This window comes from Chelonia mydas, chromosome 5, assembly GCF_015237465.2.
Source record: "Chelonia mydas isolate rCheMyd1 chromosome 5, rCheMyd1.pri.v2, whole genome shotgun sequence".
NCBI classification, from domain to species: Eukaryota; Metazoa; Chordata; order Testudines; family Cheloniidae; genus Chelonia; species Chelonia mydas.
In genome coordinates this window covers 108,804,076-108,820,165 of record NC_051245.2, presented here as the reverse complement: position 1 = coordinate 108,820,165, position 16,090 = coordinate 108,804,076, and the positions used below count along the sequence as shown (strand labels likewise).

Here is a 16,090-nt window from a genome sequence, read left to right as displayed (position 1 = left end):
TCTCATCCTATCAGAGGAGAAAAGAAAACCTGAACTAATCTTCTGAAATCAATAGGAGCTGCTTATAATCTGCAGCAGGGGAATGGGACCTGAGAAGTAGAGCATGAAGTAGAAAAATGTTAACAAACATATTCAAGTAGTTAAAAAATGAATGCTCTATAAAACATTGTAGACATCATGGGGGTCTCTCTCTCTTTCTCACACACAGACATGCTTAAGTCCAGGCCTCATGTTACTAGAATGTAATTGGTCTTGAAAGACAAAGTGGGAAGTGTAGCAATTAGAATTGTGTAAAAAGATTTGCATTCAATTTTGTTTTGCTCTCTGAGGACTGAAAACAGCTTTTGCCCAACAACAAAATGGTTAGAAAGCACAGAAGCTTCAAGAAAAGTTTAACCAAATAAGATACTACTTGAGTTTTCAGCAGATGAAAAGATTGAGAAGCCTTGTATTCAAGAACAGAGAACAAGTAAAGTTTATTATTATTATTATTGTTAGAAGTAATAGTATTGCAGGTAGTCCAATCAGAGATCAGAGCCTCATTGTGCTACATACTGTACAAAACACCTAACAATAAGATGCTTCTTGCTCCAAAGAATTGACAGTCTAATGTCCGGGAATCACCCCTCCTTCCAAACCCCTTGAATTTATTGAGAGGACAGGGAGAAAACAGAATTTTTCTACCAATTCTTTTTTCTCCGGCCAGTCAGGTAATCTTGTTCTGTGAAAATTAATCAGCTACTCTATATCAGCCTCGGTATTTCAAAACACTGGATAGAATGCAGAGATGGCAACAGATTCCCTCTCTGTCCTGACGATTCTATCTAATGCAGGGCTAGACTAAAACACGGGCACTATTAGCTCCCAGAATCATGTTATTACTTCAGACTTTTTTTTTTAATGGAAGTTTCTAGTCCTCATGGCTTGCCCCTTGCATCTCCATGGTGTGCGTTAACTCTTTCTACTGCTCTGGGGCCCTTCATCAACACCACTCCAGCAGAGGACTTTGTGAGTGTGGCAGGAGGAGAAAAGCCTAGGGGCTAGGCCCATTCACTTACGCAGGCACACTGGGTAAGTCCTGGGGGGCCACCGTGCTGCTAATCCTTCTTCCCCAGGGAGTGGTGCACAAACTGTGGAGAACAGAGAGGTGTGGAGAAAGAAGGTGGGGCAATGCCTCTGTGCCCCATCTTTGCCAGTTCATGGAGCTGGCTGAAAGTTCTGAGAGATGGTGCGGCGTATGCAGTTCTCCCTGCCCACTGGGACATTCGGGAAGGTACTGCACCTCCTAAGGACACCCCAACCCTCCGCCCAAGTTCCTCCTGCAGCAATGCAGAGCTGCATTGCCCCCTACACAGTCTAACCTTCAAGCATGGTTTTTACTGTATAAAATGACTTGCTTCTATGGTTCCGTAGCAAGGCAGAGCAGCTGCGATGGGAGCCTAGAGCAGGCATTTTCCTGCCAGCAGCTCTGCAGGATCCAGCTGGCTCCTAAGGCCTGCCACTTCTTAAATTTAAAAAGACATTTTAAAAGAAAAGGAGAAAAGTAGCTTGGAAAAGTCTGAGGAGGGCAGTGGTTTTCCAGTGCTGATCTAGGTCAGGCAATTGTCCCAGAGTAACCTTAGTGACAGGACAGCACTAAGCACCCACAGAGAGGGACAGGCCTGAGACTTCGGCCTTTATTCAGTAATAAAACCAAAAGAGATTAAGATTATTAATGTGACATCTCCCACTTGATCCCTGCAGAGCAGATATTTACTAGGGCTTGTAAAAAATGAATACTTATATCCACTTTCCTTCAGAAACACACTACTGAAAACAAGATAAACATCCTAATGGCTCGATCCTAGGGACACAGCATTTTTAAAATAAATATAGTATTGAATTTATAAGGATGTATTTTTAATCATTGGAATCTTACAGGCGTTGATGATTATCAGGACTTTATTTGCCAAGGACATTGGGGCTTTTAAACGCATCTAATTCAGACCATCTTCCTTTAACAAACAAATAGCCTCAGAGAAGAAAATATCATTCCTGAACCTTTGTAGGTTAAAACTTTTGTTGTTTAAAAATTACCAGGAGGGACTGCTATGAAAAGCAGAACCATAGACATTACATGGGCAAAATTCACAACTAGTCAGGAGGCAAGCACAAGGGCCTGTGTGGCACCTTAAGGGCTGATGTGGGACCTTAGGGCTTGTCTACACTAACAGTTAGCCTGTGGTAAGTTGGGGTGTGACTCTACCCTGCACTAGCCTGCCATGCTGTAGCTGTGGTGGACCCTGCTGACGCATGTTAACAGTTTGTTAATGCGCTTTGATCCAGTTCTCTTCCAAAGAGGATTTCGAACTGCTAATGTGCATAAGCAAGGTCCACATGGACAGCTAGATCATGGCAGGCTAGTGCAGGGTAGATTCACAACCCAGCTTGCCACAAACTAAGTGTTAAAGTAGACAAGCGCTAAGTGATTCATCAACTTTGCATGGGCCCTGCACAGTAGTAGACTTCACCCTATGTAAATTCTACTTTAGATAAAATACTTATAGGGAAATTGCAGCATAGCTTGCTGTGGGAAAGGTGTGTGTTCCGATAGGGGCTTGATACACCTCTGCTGGAAATGAACCCTCCCCTGCAACCTGGGAGAGGGATTCGCCCTGAGTCAGGGCAGGCAGTGTTTGAACTCTTCATGGAAAGTTCTGCAGCTTTAAACTGTGGCCAGACCTTCACATGAGTCCGCCCGTGGAGGTTCCCTGGGAGATAAGCTGAAACAGCACATACCCCATCTGTCAGGCCAGATCCTGTACCCCATACCGTGAGGGATGCACTGGCCAATTGTGGCTTCCCCAAAGGAGAAGTAGCTGCCGACTCCTGGAGCCATCACCATCCAACTCTGGGTGTCCTTTCTACTATTGTATGCTCTGTTCCGGAAGCCAACCAGTGCACTGTACACTCCACAACAGTGAAGAGTAAGAGAACTCACAGCGAGGGACACCAGAGGAAACCCTTACTCTTACAAAAAGGCCCTAGAGTGCAGATAGGGCCTCAGTTTTAAAGCCTGCTTCCAAAAACCAGCCTCCTCAATGTCCTAATGTAGATAGGACTGCAGCATACTGATATTCTGATAGTTCTCAACTACATGAGAGCAGTTTATACTCTGCAAGAACTTGTTATATGCTTTTGTGTAGGCACAGGCAACTTTAAATCTGGCATTTCCTAACTTTTGGGGCACTTGACTTTGCCACCCTAGCATTCTTTTAATATAGTTTTTTGAATGTAGTTTATAGTTACAGTATGTATGTCCAGGGTGTTGGATAGACACATTTAAAAATATGTGTGTATAATATATATATATATACACACACACACCCCTTCATATTTTAAATGTGTAGATAATGTTGAGTCTTTCTCAAGAGAAAGGAATGACTCATGCTGTGTGGTTTTAGCAAAACAGCACACTGACTCAGAGACTTGTTGCAAAGATGGCTGCATAAGCCCGGAGCTCCCTCATGTATTACTGCCGTACGAGTTTAATAGCACCACTAGGTGAATATATTAACATGTCATCTAACTCAACTGGCTTTTAAATAAGTGGCATACATTACAGCTGGAGCCAGGCATAGCATGGGAAAGTACTGGGTAAAACTCCCACCCATTTCCTATTGGGCAAAATTAACCCACATACAGAGGGCCAGCAAAAGGCAGATGTATCACTTAAATCCTACCCAAACCATATTTTGAACGTTTAAATGGGAGGTAAATGGTGCATTGGCCTTTTTTCTGGCCTCTCTGTTGGGGAGTGAATTTCACAGTCAGTCCTGACCCGCAAGACCTCTTGTTGTGCAGGATTACACCTAACTCAAGTACTCTCAGTTATGTCAAGAAGCTCAGAGTTTTCTTTTGCATCTAGATGGCAACAAATTCATTTCAGTAGTGATCTAAAACAGATCTTCCAATTGCCTTCCAAAAACACTGACCCAAAATATCACACAATTTAGAAGTAGCTTTTTAGACAGAAGTCAACTCGGCACCCAACTACCACTGAAAGTCACTAAGACTGAACGGCCATTTGTGACTTTGAAAAATCTCACCCTTAACCATTAGGGGACAAATCTCTCCACAACTAAAGTATTTCTTTCATTTTCAAGGAGTGCCCACAAACTTGTTCTCGTCATTCTCTCCTCTCACATCTGGTCTCAATACAATCTCTGTATAGCTCGACTCCTATGGACCCCGCAAGCCATATGATGGCAGCGAAGAATTGTGTGGCGGTGGCACCTCTTTTCATTCCTCGTGACTCTGATTTATGATCTTTTGGGTCTGAAGCGGATTCAGAGGCAGTAATAGTCAATATCTATTTGTGAAAATTGTAATTAAAAATTAATAAAAATCACTTTAGTGAAAAAAAATTCTCTGTCTCTTTGTTTTTATATTGACCTTGTTTAAGATGAGATAACAAGATACCACTGTCCTGGGATCTTCAAGACAGACATCTGTGTTTCATTTTTTAAATGAACTTACCAGCCTGCCCTGTGTGATAAATGAATCTTCTTGCCTACACTGAACGACTATGTATCACTGACTAAACTAGATCAGTCTGTTTCATGAGCATCAGATTGGATACAATGGATTAGGGGCACCCTCTTACCTGTTGCCATTGTGTAGGGTACCAGGATGGTGGGCAGTCAAAGCGATTGCAGGCTTGCACTAAGGTGGGCTTGGGTTTATGACACAGTTCATCTGCCGAAATCACAGTCTCATTCGTCTCTCTTGAGAGGAGGTGAGAGCAGAAGACATCTCGAGTCTGTAGACCAACTCCACAGGTGAGACTGCAGGAGCTCCATTTCCCAATCTCCCACCTGAGAAGGGGCAGAAAGAGGAAGCCTTGAGCGTACAATGAAAACAGCATCATCCACTTCCTATCCCAATGATAGCTGGACTGGATGAAGAAGCTATGACTGAATGGAAACCGCTGAAGCTTCACTTTCAGATTAGTTTGGGTTCTTTTGCCCTTCCTCCCCCGCAGCATCCTCATGTCTGAATTAAGAAGCTAAACAGAATCACTGATTGGTTATTGTTGTTTTGTATTGTAAATTCAAGTCAAACGCTCTCAGCAGCCTGCTGTCCCGTGAAAACATTTCTGCCTCACAAAAAAGGGTTATTGCTGGCTGGAGCACTTGAGGCTAAAGAGCCTCAGGATAGAACATGCTAAAACAGATTGGCTCTTTTGTGGAAGGGCAGGGAGGAATAATCTAGCAACAATTTCATCAGTGTAAATGCTGCTGGCACATTGGGGAGGAATCTCTGCCAGGAGATTAGGTTGTAGGATTCCTAATGACTTGCTGTTGGGGGTGGGAAATGCCATAGCCTTCATGAATGGCAGCAGGACGGCACCATTAGTGTTCCGAGTCACTGGCTGGATGCCGACAGCCACAAATGTCGCCTCTGTATCAATAGAGGGACTGTAGGTGCCAGTATAAACCTGGGCTGAATTTAGCCCTTAAAAATACCCTTATGTTCATCACAATAAACACAAAACTTTCTTGCAGCTGGGTCCCGCCCCATCCCCACAGGTTAATTTAGGGAACTGATTGTTGAACACATTTACTAACATGGTCAACTATGCACAGACCCCAGCAAAAATAGCTGGGCCCCACACCACAGGAAGCCAGTGACTGACTTAAGGCTCTGACTTACACACACATTATTAAAAAGGAATCTTATGTTCATGATAGCAGCCCAAAATGTAATCTCATCAACTTTCCCCAAAACACTAGGGCTAGCCTTGAATGCTCCTATTTATGTATGGAAGACATGAGGGCTGGATTCTGCCACCTTTCCTAATATTGAGTCATACTTTCCTTCCTGTGTAGTCCCACTGAAATCAGACGGTGTGGGAGTAAGGCAATACTAAGGTGGAAGAATCTGTCACAGAGGAAGCAAAACAAGATAGAAACCAAAAGAAATGATCATCAGGAGAGACACGGAAGTTGGAGACTCTGAATGGGACACAGGTAGAAACTGAAGGAAGACTGATTAAAAGCTGTAGGAGCAGGAGGGAATCATTTAGAGAGCCATTTAACCTCACAAATCACAAGAGTTATTCCGCCCATGACAATACAGAGCTGAATTAAACTGAGATCAGCAGCCACATGGAAATGGTGGGAGTCCGAACGTCGAGCACATTAAAGTTAGATAGAACACTGCACTAATAAATGCACTATACAGAACCACCCTGCACTGGCAAGGAGATGGACTATATAAAGTAGCAGATATATTCCATCTCCAACTCTTCTGGTTCTATGAGAAGGCTAGGTTCTATATTTGTTTTTTCTTTCTTACAATTATGTCTACATCAAATTGTTCAGGTTACAAGTAAAAAGATTCCCTCCCCCAAATGACAGGGCTGAGCTGCTCAGAGTGGGACCCAAAAGCCACAGCGTGCTCTTACTGGGCCAGATCTGTCAACAGGGCTCTGTCATTCGACACCAGCAGAGGCTATGCTTTGTACACCATCAGAAACAAAGATTCTGTAGTTGGAACTTAGATGCCCATTTGCTGGTGAAATCCAGCTCACCCTTCTCTAGCTGGTTTGGCTCTGCAGAGCTAGTGGCAATAATAAAAACTTGTTTTTGTCAACAGAATAACCCTATATAACATGGAGCACAGACTGAGTAAGAAGTTGCCATTTTTACATAGTCACTTTCCTGACCATAACACATTCAAGGCCAGTAAGTCTGATCAATGCACCAGCAGCTCTATTTATCTTTTGAACAACAGTTGACATCTGGCAGCCAGTTCTGCTAATCCAGTGTGCTTCCCTTACAAATGAGAGTATTAAATCAGATTTCCCTATAAAGTTGTCAATCAAAATTAATGTGGATATCAGCTACCCTCTGTCCACTGAACATCTTAGACTGAGATATTTGAGTTGGGTGCTAAAAAGAAGGCATTTTCCTCCTCATGGATCTATTTTGATACAGGGCTCATTATATCAGCTGCCAAAATTTCTTATCTTCAAGAGTGGTTAGTAGCTGTTGCCTCCAGCAACTCGCTGTTTGTTTTGGTATAAATGTTTCTGTTGACAGTTCACATCCAAGTGGCTAGAGTGCCACAGTAACACTTCCTAATTCTTGGCTTCTGCAAAAGAGGATGTCTGTTTCTTTATACAAAGAATAATGTCATCTTTCGATAGGAAGAAAAGATTTGCCTTTGCAGAATTCAAATTTTTCTGTTGAAAGTTTCACCTATGTGTAACACTAGCTTGTTCAATTTTCTCCATCGACTCCAAATGGGAGAGTCTTAGAGGAGATCAGGAAATATGGGGTCAAATTCTTCCTTTGCTTACACTTGTGCAACCTCACTGACTTTAATAGCGTTTCAGGGGTATAAGTGAGAACAGAACTTGGTCCTTAATGGGGAGGTCTGAATAACCAGAAAAAGCAGGAGTTATGTGGATAATCAGTAGTATTTACAACCTACCAATGAAAAAGGACAAAGATCAGTGATAACATCACAGAAAATTACCATAGAATGTTTAGTATGGATAGGTTGGTTTTAACACTATTATTACTAGAACTGCCTAACACTTCCCATTATAAGACCCTATTTTTTCAGTTGCTTATAAAACTGTCCCAAACTTTTGATAATGTTCTTTTAATGCGCGCATGTGTGTGTGTGTGTGTGTGTTTGTGTAATTTTCTAGATTTTTAAAATACTATTTTTCCACAGGACCCCTGCCTCATTCAGTGCATCGGATGGGCCTGCTCTGGGGATAAATCGGATTTGTGTGGTGAGGAAGACTGTTGTTTGTAGGAGCCCTGTTTCATTTGTTGCAGAAATTGGAAGGTGTGTAGTGAATGAGGCAGGGGATTTCAGGAAGAGAAAGGATGGTCTTGTGGTTAAGGCAGCTGAATGATGCCCTAGGGAATCGGATTCTATCCCTGTCTCTGCCCCGGAGTTCTTATTTGATGCCAGCGAATTCACTTAAATCAAACTTCTCATAGGTAGTCACTAATAGTGTGTTCCTCATTTTCTGAGCTTGACCTCAGATCCTGGAGTCTGATTTGCAGAAATGCTGAGCACTCACAGCTGCAAATGAAGTCAATCAGAGTTGTGCTTTGAACATATAAAATGCAAAATAATGCTACCATACTCTGAAAAACCAGGTTCTAGGAGTCTCATATTGGGCACCCAAAATTAGGGGACCTTGATATCTGTGTGTCTCAATTCCTCATCTGTAAAATGGGGGTAACAACTCCCCTCTTCTCACAGGGGTGTTGTGAAAATAAATTTATGTTTGTGAAGCACTCAGATACTATAGTGATGAACACCATAGTGAAGGCCATAAGGAAATTAATAATTCTGTCTTCAGAACAGGGTTTGAATAGTGTGCAGTAAATAAGATTTGGAGCCACACACTGAACAATGGGGAGAAAGACAATATTGAATAGCTGCTGATTAAATGAGCATCATCTATTCTGTGCTTCAGTGAGGCAAGGGGCATGTGGAAAATATATCATCTGATCAGGCAATTAAAGACTGTATCATAATTCATATGCACAAGGGGGCTAAATTAAGGTTGTGCAAGCAATCTTAATTCTGGCATTTCCTAACTTTCGAATCCTTGACTTTGAAATCTTGATAATGTTCTTTTAATCTGGTTATTTGCTGTGTAATTATATATGTGTCTGTCAAACTGCAGATATTTCAAAGTCCTTTATAAGGATGAGTTAAAGACTGATACTTCAGAATGGCTACATAGGCAACGATTATACTCTCCCTGAACTAGCCTTGGGCATTAAAACCTGTTTTACAAAAACAGAGAAAACTGGTTAGGACAAAGGGTTAACTCCTGTTCTTTCTGAGATGTCATGGGATCTTAACTTCCACTTGAACCACCAGTGATAGGCACCTGATGAGTTTAGAGACTCATCTGAAGAATGGCTGCTCTCATGACACTATGGTGAAAGTTGCTATATTAGGGTTAGATTAGATAGCACAACATCTCTTCACCCCATGGCTGTGGGCATAACTCAAATCCTGTTGCTGGTAACAGTACTGAATTATTATAGTCAGTTAAGGTCTGATCTTACAGTCACTTATACACATGAATAAAGTGTTTGAAGGATCAGGAACTGAACAGAGAGAGGTTTGTTTAACTGGAACTGGAACTGACTGTGGCAGTTAGAATAAAATAATATATAAAAAGCTATAAGGAATATTTATTCTTGCTAGTTGACAGACCAGCTGACAGTTTTGGCTTTGTACTCTCTCTATTGTTTCCTGAAAGCCAAAGAGAAAGATTGCATGATCTTTGTTTGAAACACACTCTGTCTCTCCTCCCCCGCACATCTGCCAGTGCCCAAAGCAATATCAGTAAGTAGCAGCAGAACTGCAATGCCATTCCAGCTTTTCCCACAGAAAACTTTGGCATGTGTGTGCATCAAGCCATTCGGCTGTGCTTGCTGTAGGTCTATTAGTTTACCTGTAAGGGCAATGCCTGAAACAAGTAACCTCCCCAAAACCTTTCCCCACCCCACTTAACTCCTGGAAAGCAGTTTTATATTTTAAAACACAAATGAGACGCCTAAAAGATTTCAGCGACCATACCTCACAAGGACCAGAAGCAGAAAGCTTTTGACCTTTGCATGGACTTGCATACATACGCCACACTGAACTTTTGAACTGGTTGAAGAAAAACTGTTAATACTGCTACAGAAAAACAAAGGCATTCAGAGATTGCTGAAAAGAGGAAGGGAAAATAGAGGGGAAAAAGACTATTCACAGCGCTTGATGTGTTTGGGATTTTTTTCCCATAGTTACACTTTGCAAATGAGCGTAAATGAAAGGAGGTTTATTTTCAAAGGTTCCTATGGAACTGTAGAATATGCAGATGACAATCAAAATAATACATCCTGATTATTGCCGTTGCTAGGTCGTGTGAAAAGTTTATGACAAAACTGAAACACCTGATTTTGTATCATTACAAACTCAAAACGGACCAGTTTTCTTAGAAGTTTATGATCCTTTCAAGTGAAGCTAGGCCACTTTCTTGTGGATCTTTATTATTATTTCGTATTTGCTCAACACTGACAATGCACTTGGAGCTGTACAATACACATAAAGACAGCCACCAGCCCTTGTATGGAACCTGGGCTGGTTCTGCAATGAAATGGTCAAAAGGTGCAGCTTCCAATACATTTTATTTTGAGGTTATGGGTTCACGTGTATGCAGCTTCAGAGGTACATTGGAACTGGACAAAATGTCCATGCAAAGCCCTGAAAATCAAAAGCAATAAGTGTCATGTATCTCTAATAAGTGTTAAAGGATAAAAGGGGAGTAGTGATGTATGGTGTGATGGATGTTATAAAGTCTGAATAATTACAATTTCAAGACAAATTATGTGCACAGAAAAACCATCCATTTAGGAAATCTAGAGATCAGCTCCTGCACGGAGCTGGACAAATAATCTGTAATGAATAATTTGACTAATTCCACCTTTTTTTCTATTTTTTAAATTGTCCATGAACAGACTGTGATTTTCCTGAATGGATTCATTGTCCAAATTTAGGCCTGATCGAGCCAAGTACTTAAGTCTGTGCTTAACTTCAGGCATGTGAGCAGTCCCACTGAGTAAACTGAGGACCAGAGTGCTCAGCAATTTGCAGAAGAGAGAGAACAGGATAGAGATACAGACAACTCAAATATAGCAGCAAAAGAGCTAATGCACCAGAAAATGCCTTTACTCTGCAAACCTTCATTCATAATTTGGGCATTAATTATACTATATTATTATTATTACTCATAATGTGAAACTGGATAAGTAGTTTCTAAAGCAGAAGCACAGGTAGATAGTAACTTAGAGCTGCTCTAAATTGAGAGTCTGGTTCTGTAGCTGCTACACAGGAAAAGCTCCCAGCACAGTCAATGGGACTTTTGCCTGCAGTCCCTAAATCAAATGTCTTCATCATGTTACAAGGCATTTTTAGTTGGGTAAGGGCCTACAGCTTGGAATGGGAGAGGACCCAAAGGTTTACATTCAACTTTTAAGTTTTACAGAACCTAATATGAATGGAAAGTTTTAAATGGCCCTTTAAAATAATTTCAATAAAAGGGTTTGTTTTTTATTTTTAGATTGAAAGAAAAGTAACAGAAATTATGGCCTTGCAGTACTGGATAGAGTCTCAGGACATCTGGGGTCAATTCCTGGCTCTGCCACAAACTCCAGTGCTGATTCAGCAAAACACTTCAGCATGTACTGGACTTTAAGCATGTGACAAGTCCTACTGACTTCCATGGGAGTACATAAGTGCTTAAGTGCTTTGCTGGTTCAGGGTCAATGGTTCTGTGCCTCAATTCCGCATCTGTAAAATGGGTATAATGATACTTCTGTACTTTCACCCGTTGTCTGTCTTAGACTATGTTCTTTGAGGCAGGGACTGTCTCTGACTACTTGTTTGTACAGTACCTAGCACAATGGGACTCTGATCTTGATTGGAGCCTCTAGGCCAGAGGTGGGCAAACTATGGCCTGCGGGCTGGATACAGCCCATCAGGGCTTTGGATCCGGCCCGCGGAATTGCCACTCCCGTGGTGCTGCGTGCCCCGTGCTGCTCCCGGAAGTGGCCGGCACCATGACCCTGCGGCCCCTGGGGGAGGAGGAGCAGAGGGCTCTGTGCGCTGCCTTCACCTGCAGGCACCACACCCCGCAGCTCCCATTGGCCGGGAACGGGGAACCACGGCCAATGGGAGTTTCGGGGGAGGTACCCACAGGCAAGAGCAGTGCGCAGAGGCCTCTGCCCCCCCCGCCCCCCCCCCAGGGGCCACAGGGACGTGGTGCCGGCTACTTCCAGGAGCGGCACGGAGCCAGGGCATGCAGGGAACCTGTCCTGGCCCCGGTGCGTGCTGCTGCCACCCTGGAGCCACTCCAGGTAAGCGGTGCCAGGCCGGAGCCCGCACCCCAAACCCCTCCTGCACCCTGCACCCCAACTCCTTGCCCTGAGACACCTGCTGCACCCCCCCTGCACCCGAACCCCGTCCTGAGCCCCCTTGTACACCCTGCAACCCTCCTGCAGCCCAACTGCCTGCTCTGAGCCCCCTGCCGCACCTCTCCTGCACCCCAACCCCCTGCCCGAGCCCCCTCGTACACTCCACACCCCTCCTCTGCCCCAACCCCTTGCCCTGAGCCCCTTCCTGAACATCGCACCCCCTCCCACACCCCGCACTCCCTCCCGCACCCCAACCCCCTGCCCCAGCCCTACATTCATGGCCCTGCATGCAATTTCTCAACCCAGATGTGGCCCTCAGGACAAAAAGTTTGCCCACCCCTGCTCTAGGTACTACAACAATACAAATAATAGTAAACAGTTAATTTTGTTTTTAATAATCTTCTATTCACCATAAAAAGAAAAGGAGTACTTGTGGCACCTTAGAGACTAACCAATTTATTTGAGCATAAGCTTTCGTGAGCTACAGCTCACTTCATCGGATGCATTCAATGAAGTGAGCTGTAGCTCACGAAAGCTTATGCTCAAATAAATTGGTTAGTCTCTAAGGTGCCACAAGTCCTCCTTTTCTTTTTGCGAATACAGACTAACACGGCTGCTACTCTGAAACCTATTCACCATAGTGACTGGTGCCAGTATAAGGTCCTAGACAGAGACATAGATCATAGTTTTAAAGATATGGGAATTAGAAAGCGATGATAGCTATTAACTAACTATTCATAGAAGGTGAAACTGACAAATCTAGTTTCACTCTCAAAATTGTGCCAAAAAACTCTAGACTGCTCAGACACCATGGTGATAAGCATGGTATAGATAGATTAGATAGGCAGAAGTTTAAAAATGTGAATTAGCTGCTCCAAAGCCTGTTTGAGGCCAATGGAAAGAAGTCTTTTGGATCAGGCCATAAATGAAGAGCAGAAATGACAAAAAAACAAGTAGATTTTAAAACATTCTTAGAATTGAGATGTTATAAGAATGGAATAATTTGAAAGATATACAATTGTCATCTTGACAGTTTCCCTTCAAGTAATGCCAAGAAAATTGAACAGCACACGAGAAAAGCAAACAGTCTTCTACGCAAAGACCTCCCAGCCCAGTTATAAAAAAAATGAAGTTATCATTTTACTTGGTTAAAACCATATGAAAATGATACAAGAGGACTTATTATTTTTAAAATAAGCATTCTTCAGTTTGAAGTGAGGTTTGTCTGTGAGCTTCTTACCTCTTAACATCTGGTACCTGCACATAGAGACACTCTTTATTGTTCAGGGGCTGCATGGCAACAGTGTATATTCACAAACATCAGACTGAATTAATCACATATTACATCAATACTGAGCTTTTTCTCTCTGCCTCTCACCTACACATCCTGCACCAGACACTGGAGGCAGAGAAATCTCTGATGGGATAGCACACATCCTTTTGATTTCAGTTCCAGTGCTTGATTTGTATTTGTGGCAATGCAACCCAATTCTCTGTGTGCATATATGCTTGTTGGACACTCGGTTATAACATTCACCATGGGGTGAATCAGTTTAGTCAATGTTAGATTTTAACTGCTGACAGGAAATCCAAGATCCAATTGTAAACCTATCAGCGTTAATCCTGCAGAGGAAAGCATTGCCTTCTAATAGTTAGATCAGACAGGACTCTTGAGTTTTATTCCTTGCTGCTTACTCATACTGGTTTCAACCTAGGATGCTTTAAGTTAAGAACCTAAATCCATATTTGAGCACCTAAAGAAGTGGCCTGTCTTTACAGGTGCTGAATACCCATATTTCCCATTTCTTAGCTATAAGAGCTATGGATCCTCAGCACCTCCAAGAACCAAGCCACATATTTAGGTGTCTAAATATAGATTTTGGGGTCTAATTTCAAGCACCCAAGTTTGATTTTTTTAATCTTAATATTTCCATGCCTCGGTTTCTCCATCTGTAACATAGGGCTAATAATAAATGCACACATACCTCAGAGAAATGTTGTGAGGTTTCGCTAATGTTTGAAAAACTACTTTGAACCTCAGATAAAAAGGGGCTGCATTCATGCAAAAAGTTATTATTAACAACAATAATAACCATAACAACATTATAACCATTCATGTTTATAGCATGTCAGTGCTAATCTGACAAACTAAGGCCCAGGGACTAAAGGTCTAGTGGTTTGATTACCAGTCTTGGCAGTGGATCAGAACTGCTCTGTACAACCTGGTGGGTTCTAGGGTTCTTTGCGAGCAAGGTAAAGAGATATGCTTTATCTCAAAAAGCATCCATCTCATAACTGAGGAGAACCTATGAAAAGTGATAATTGTACAGCATTTCAGCCTCTTTAAGCCAGTGCATGCGGACATATCAAAGACTTACTGAGATTACTTTGGGAGCAGACAGAGGTGGCCTGCATTAACTCTGCAGTTTTATCAGTATCAATGAACACTGCAGCTCATTATGAATAACTGTGGGAGGGAGAAATATTTCTATAACAAAGCAAAATAGAGAAAAACTGATGAAGAACTCTAAAGCCAAAGAGGGAGAGAAGTTACACAGAGCTGGTACTGCTGCCTCCTGCAAGCAGCATCTCCAGTACTGACCATCCTGATCAGCTGATGTTTTGACTTTTTGATGAAAACTAAAATATTTCAGGTAAAATTTTTTTGGATGAAAACAAAAAAAATTTGAATTTGAACATGGTGCCACAGTACATTTTGGCAATAGTAGTTCAGGTGTCTTATGCTCCTATTTCTCTTCTATAGATGGAGCTTCTTAGCTGGACTACATCTCCCATGATGCACCATATTTCCCCCCTCTTGCTAGGCCACCATAGTGCATCATGGGAGTCCCTAACCATAATGCATCATGTAGTCTGGCTGGGGAACATAGACAGTAGAGGAAAATAAGCATGAGGTATCTGAACCACAATTCCCATGAGACACTGTGGTGGCATTTTTAAATAATTTTTTTTTCAATTTTTGGCCAGAAATGTTGATTTTATAGGCAAACTTAAAAACCCCAAACCATTGGGGATTTAAAGCAGATACTTTTTGTGAAAAAAATTATTTTATTTGAAGATACAATTTTCCATTAAAAACAGTACAGATGGAAAAATTTTGACGAGCCCTAGGAGACACCTCTTTTCCCAGTGTAAGAAGCCAAATAGATGGATGCAGTCTAACACACAATGTGGGTTTCCTAGTGGACAATGCCAGAATTACACACATCACATGGACCACAAGGGAATTTGCAACAGAAATACAAGATCAACGAGTTACAACAGTGAGAGAAAATGGCAACCACATAGTTACTACACAGAGTTTTGTGACCCAATATAGCAATTGAGGCACTAAGGTATGATGGTGACAAGCATGATAGAAATAGGTAGACAGATTAAGTTAAATAGAGACACCCAACTTGCTGATTCAAATGTAGGCTCTCACCCAAAACAGTAGTGACGGAAAGTCTTTCCCATTAGAAGGCTGTTCAGTGGTATATGTGAAATACAATAAAACCTTGCCTTGCTAACATCTTTCATAAAAACATATTCCAAAAGATTTTACATAATTAAATAATACAATAACAAATTAAAATGCAAAATAGGAGCAGCAGGGGAGAGAAATTAGTAGAAATAGGAGCAAAGAAGGAGAACTGGTGAAGGAGAGTTACAGCAAGGCCGTTATTACAGATGACAAGAGCTGCACTTGCACCATCAGAGTGAAGGACTGAGAGACAGCTAGTACAGGATGAATGTAAGGTACAGGAATGACAGAGAAGGGCACAAGGCCTATGAGACAGAGTTGAGGTTTTTAAGATGAAGGGATGGTCTAAATCCAGTTTCCTAGTGGAAAAGTGTCCACACCACAAAACCTATCATCCTCTTGGCATTCTTGTTCAGAGTATAAACAGAAAGGCGACAGATTGAATGGGCAAAGGAACTGTGAAACACAATACTGTCCTAGAGGTGGTTCCTCCAGGAGTCAGAATGAGGAAGTTTGCGTGGTTGCTGTCCACGCTGTATCTGCTTTTTGGATGGAATGTGGATTTCAGCTGCCAAAACTGTCAATCCAATTGATATCCCCCTTGGCAGGGGTCTTTCAG

The 16,090-nt window shown here is 42.2% G+C and overlaps 1 protein-coding gene across 7 annotated transcripts in view; it reads right to left on the bottom strand.

Moving 5' to 3' along the window:
* Positions 1–16,090, bottom strand: part of ADAMTSL1 (ADAMTS like 1) — a 674,175-nt gene that overhangs the window by 86,441 nt on the left and 571,644 nt on the right. For all 7 annotated transcript variants that reach the window (XM_043546994.1, XM_043546995.1, XM_043546996.1 and 4 more), the window contains one exon: positions 4,646–4,856. In XM_043546994.1, coding sequence (XP_043402929.1) covers positions 4,646–4,856 — 211 coding nt within the window. The remainder of the gene's footprint in view (positions 1–4,645; positions 4,857–16,090) is intronic.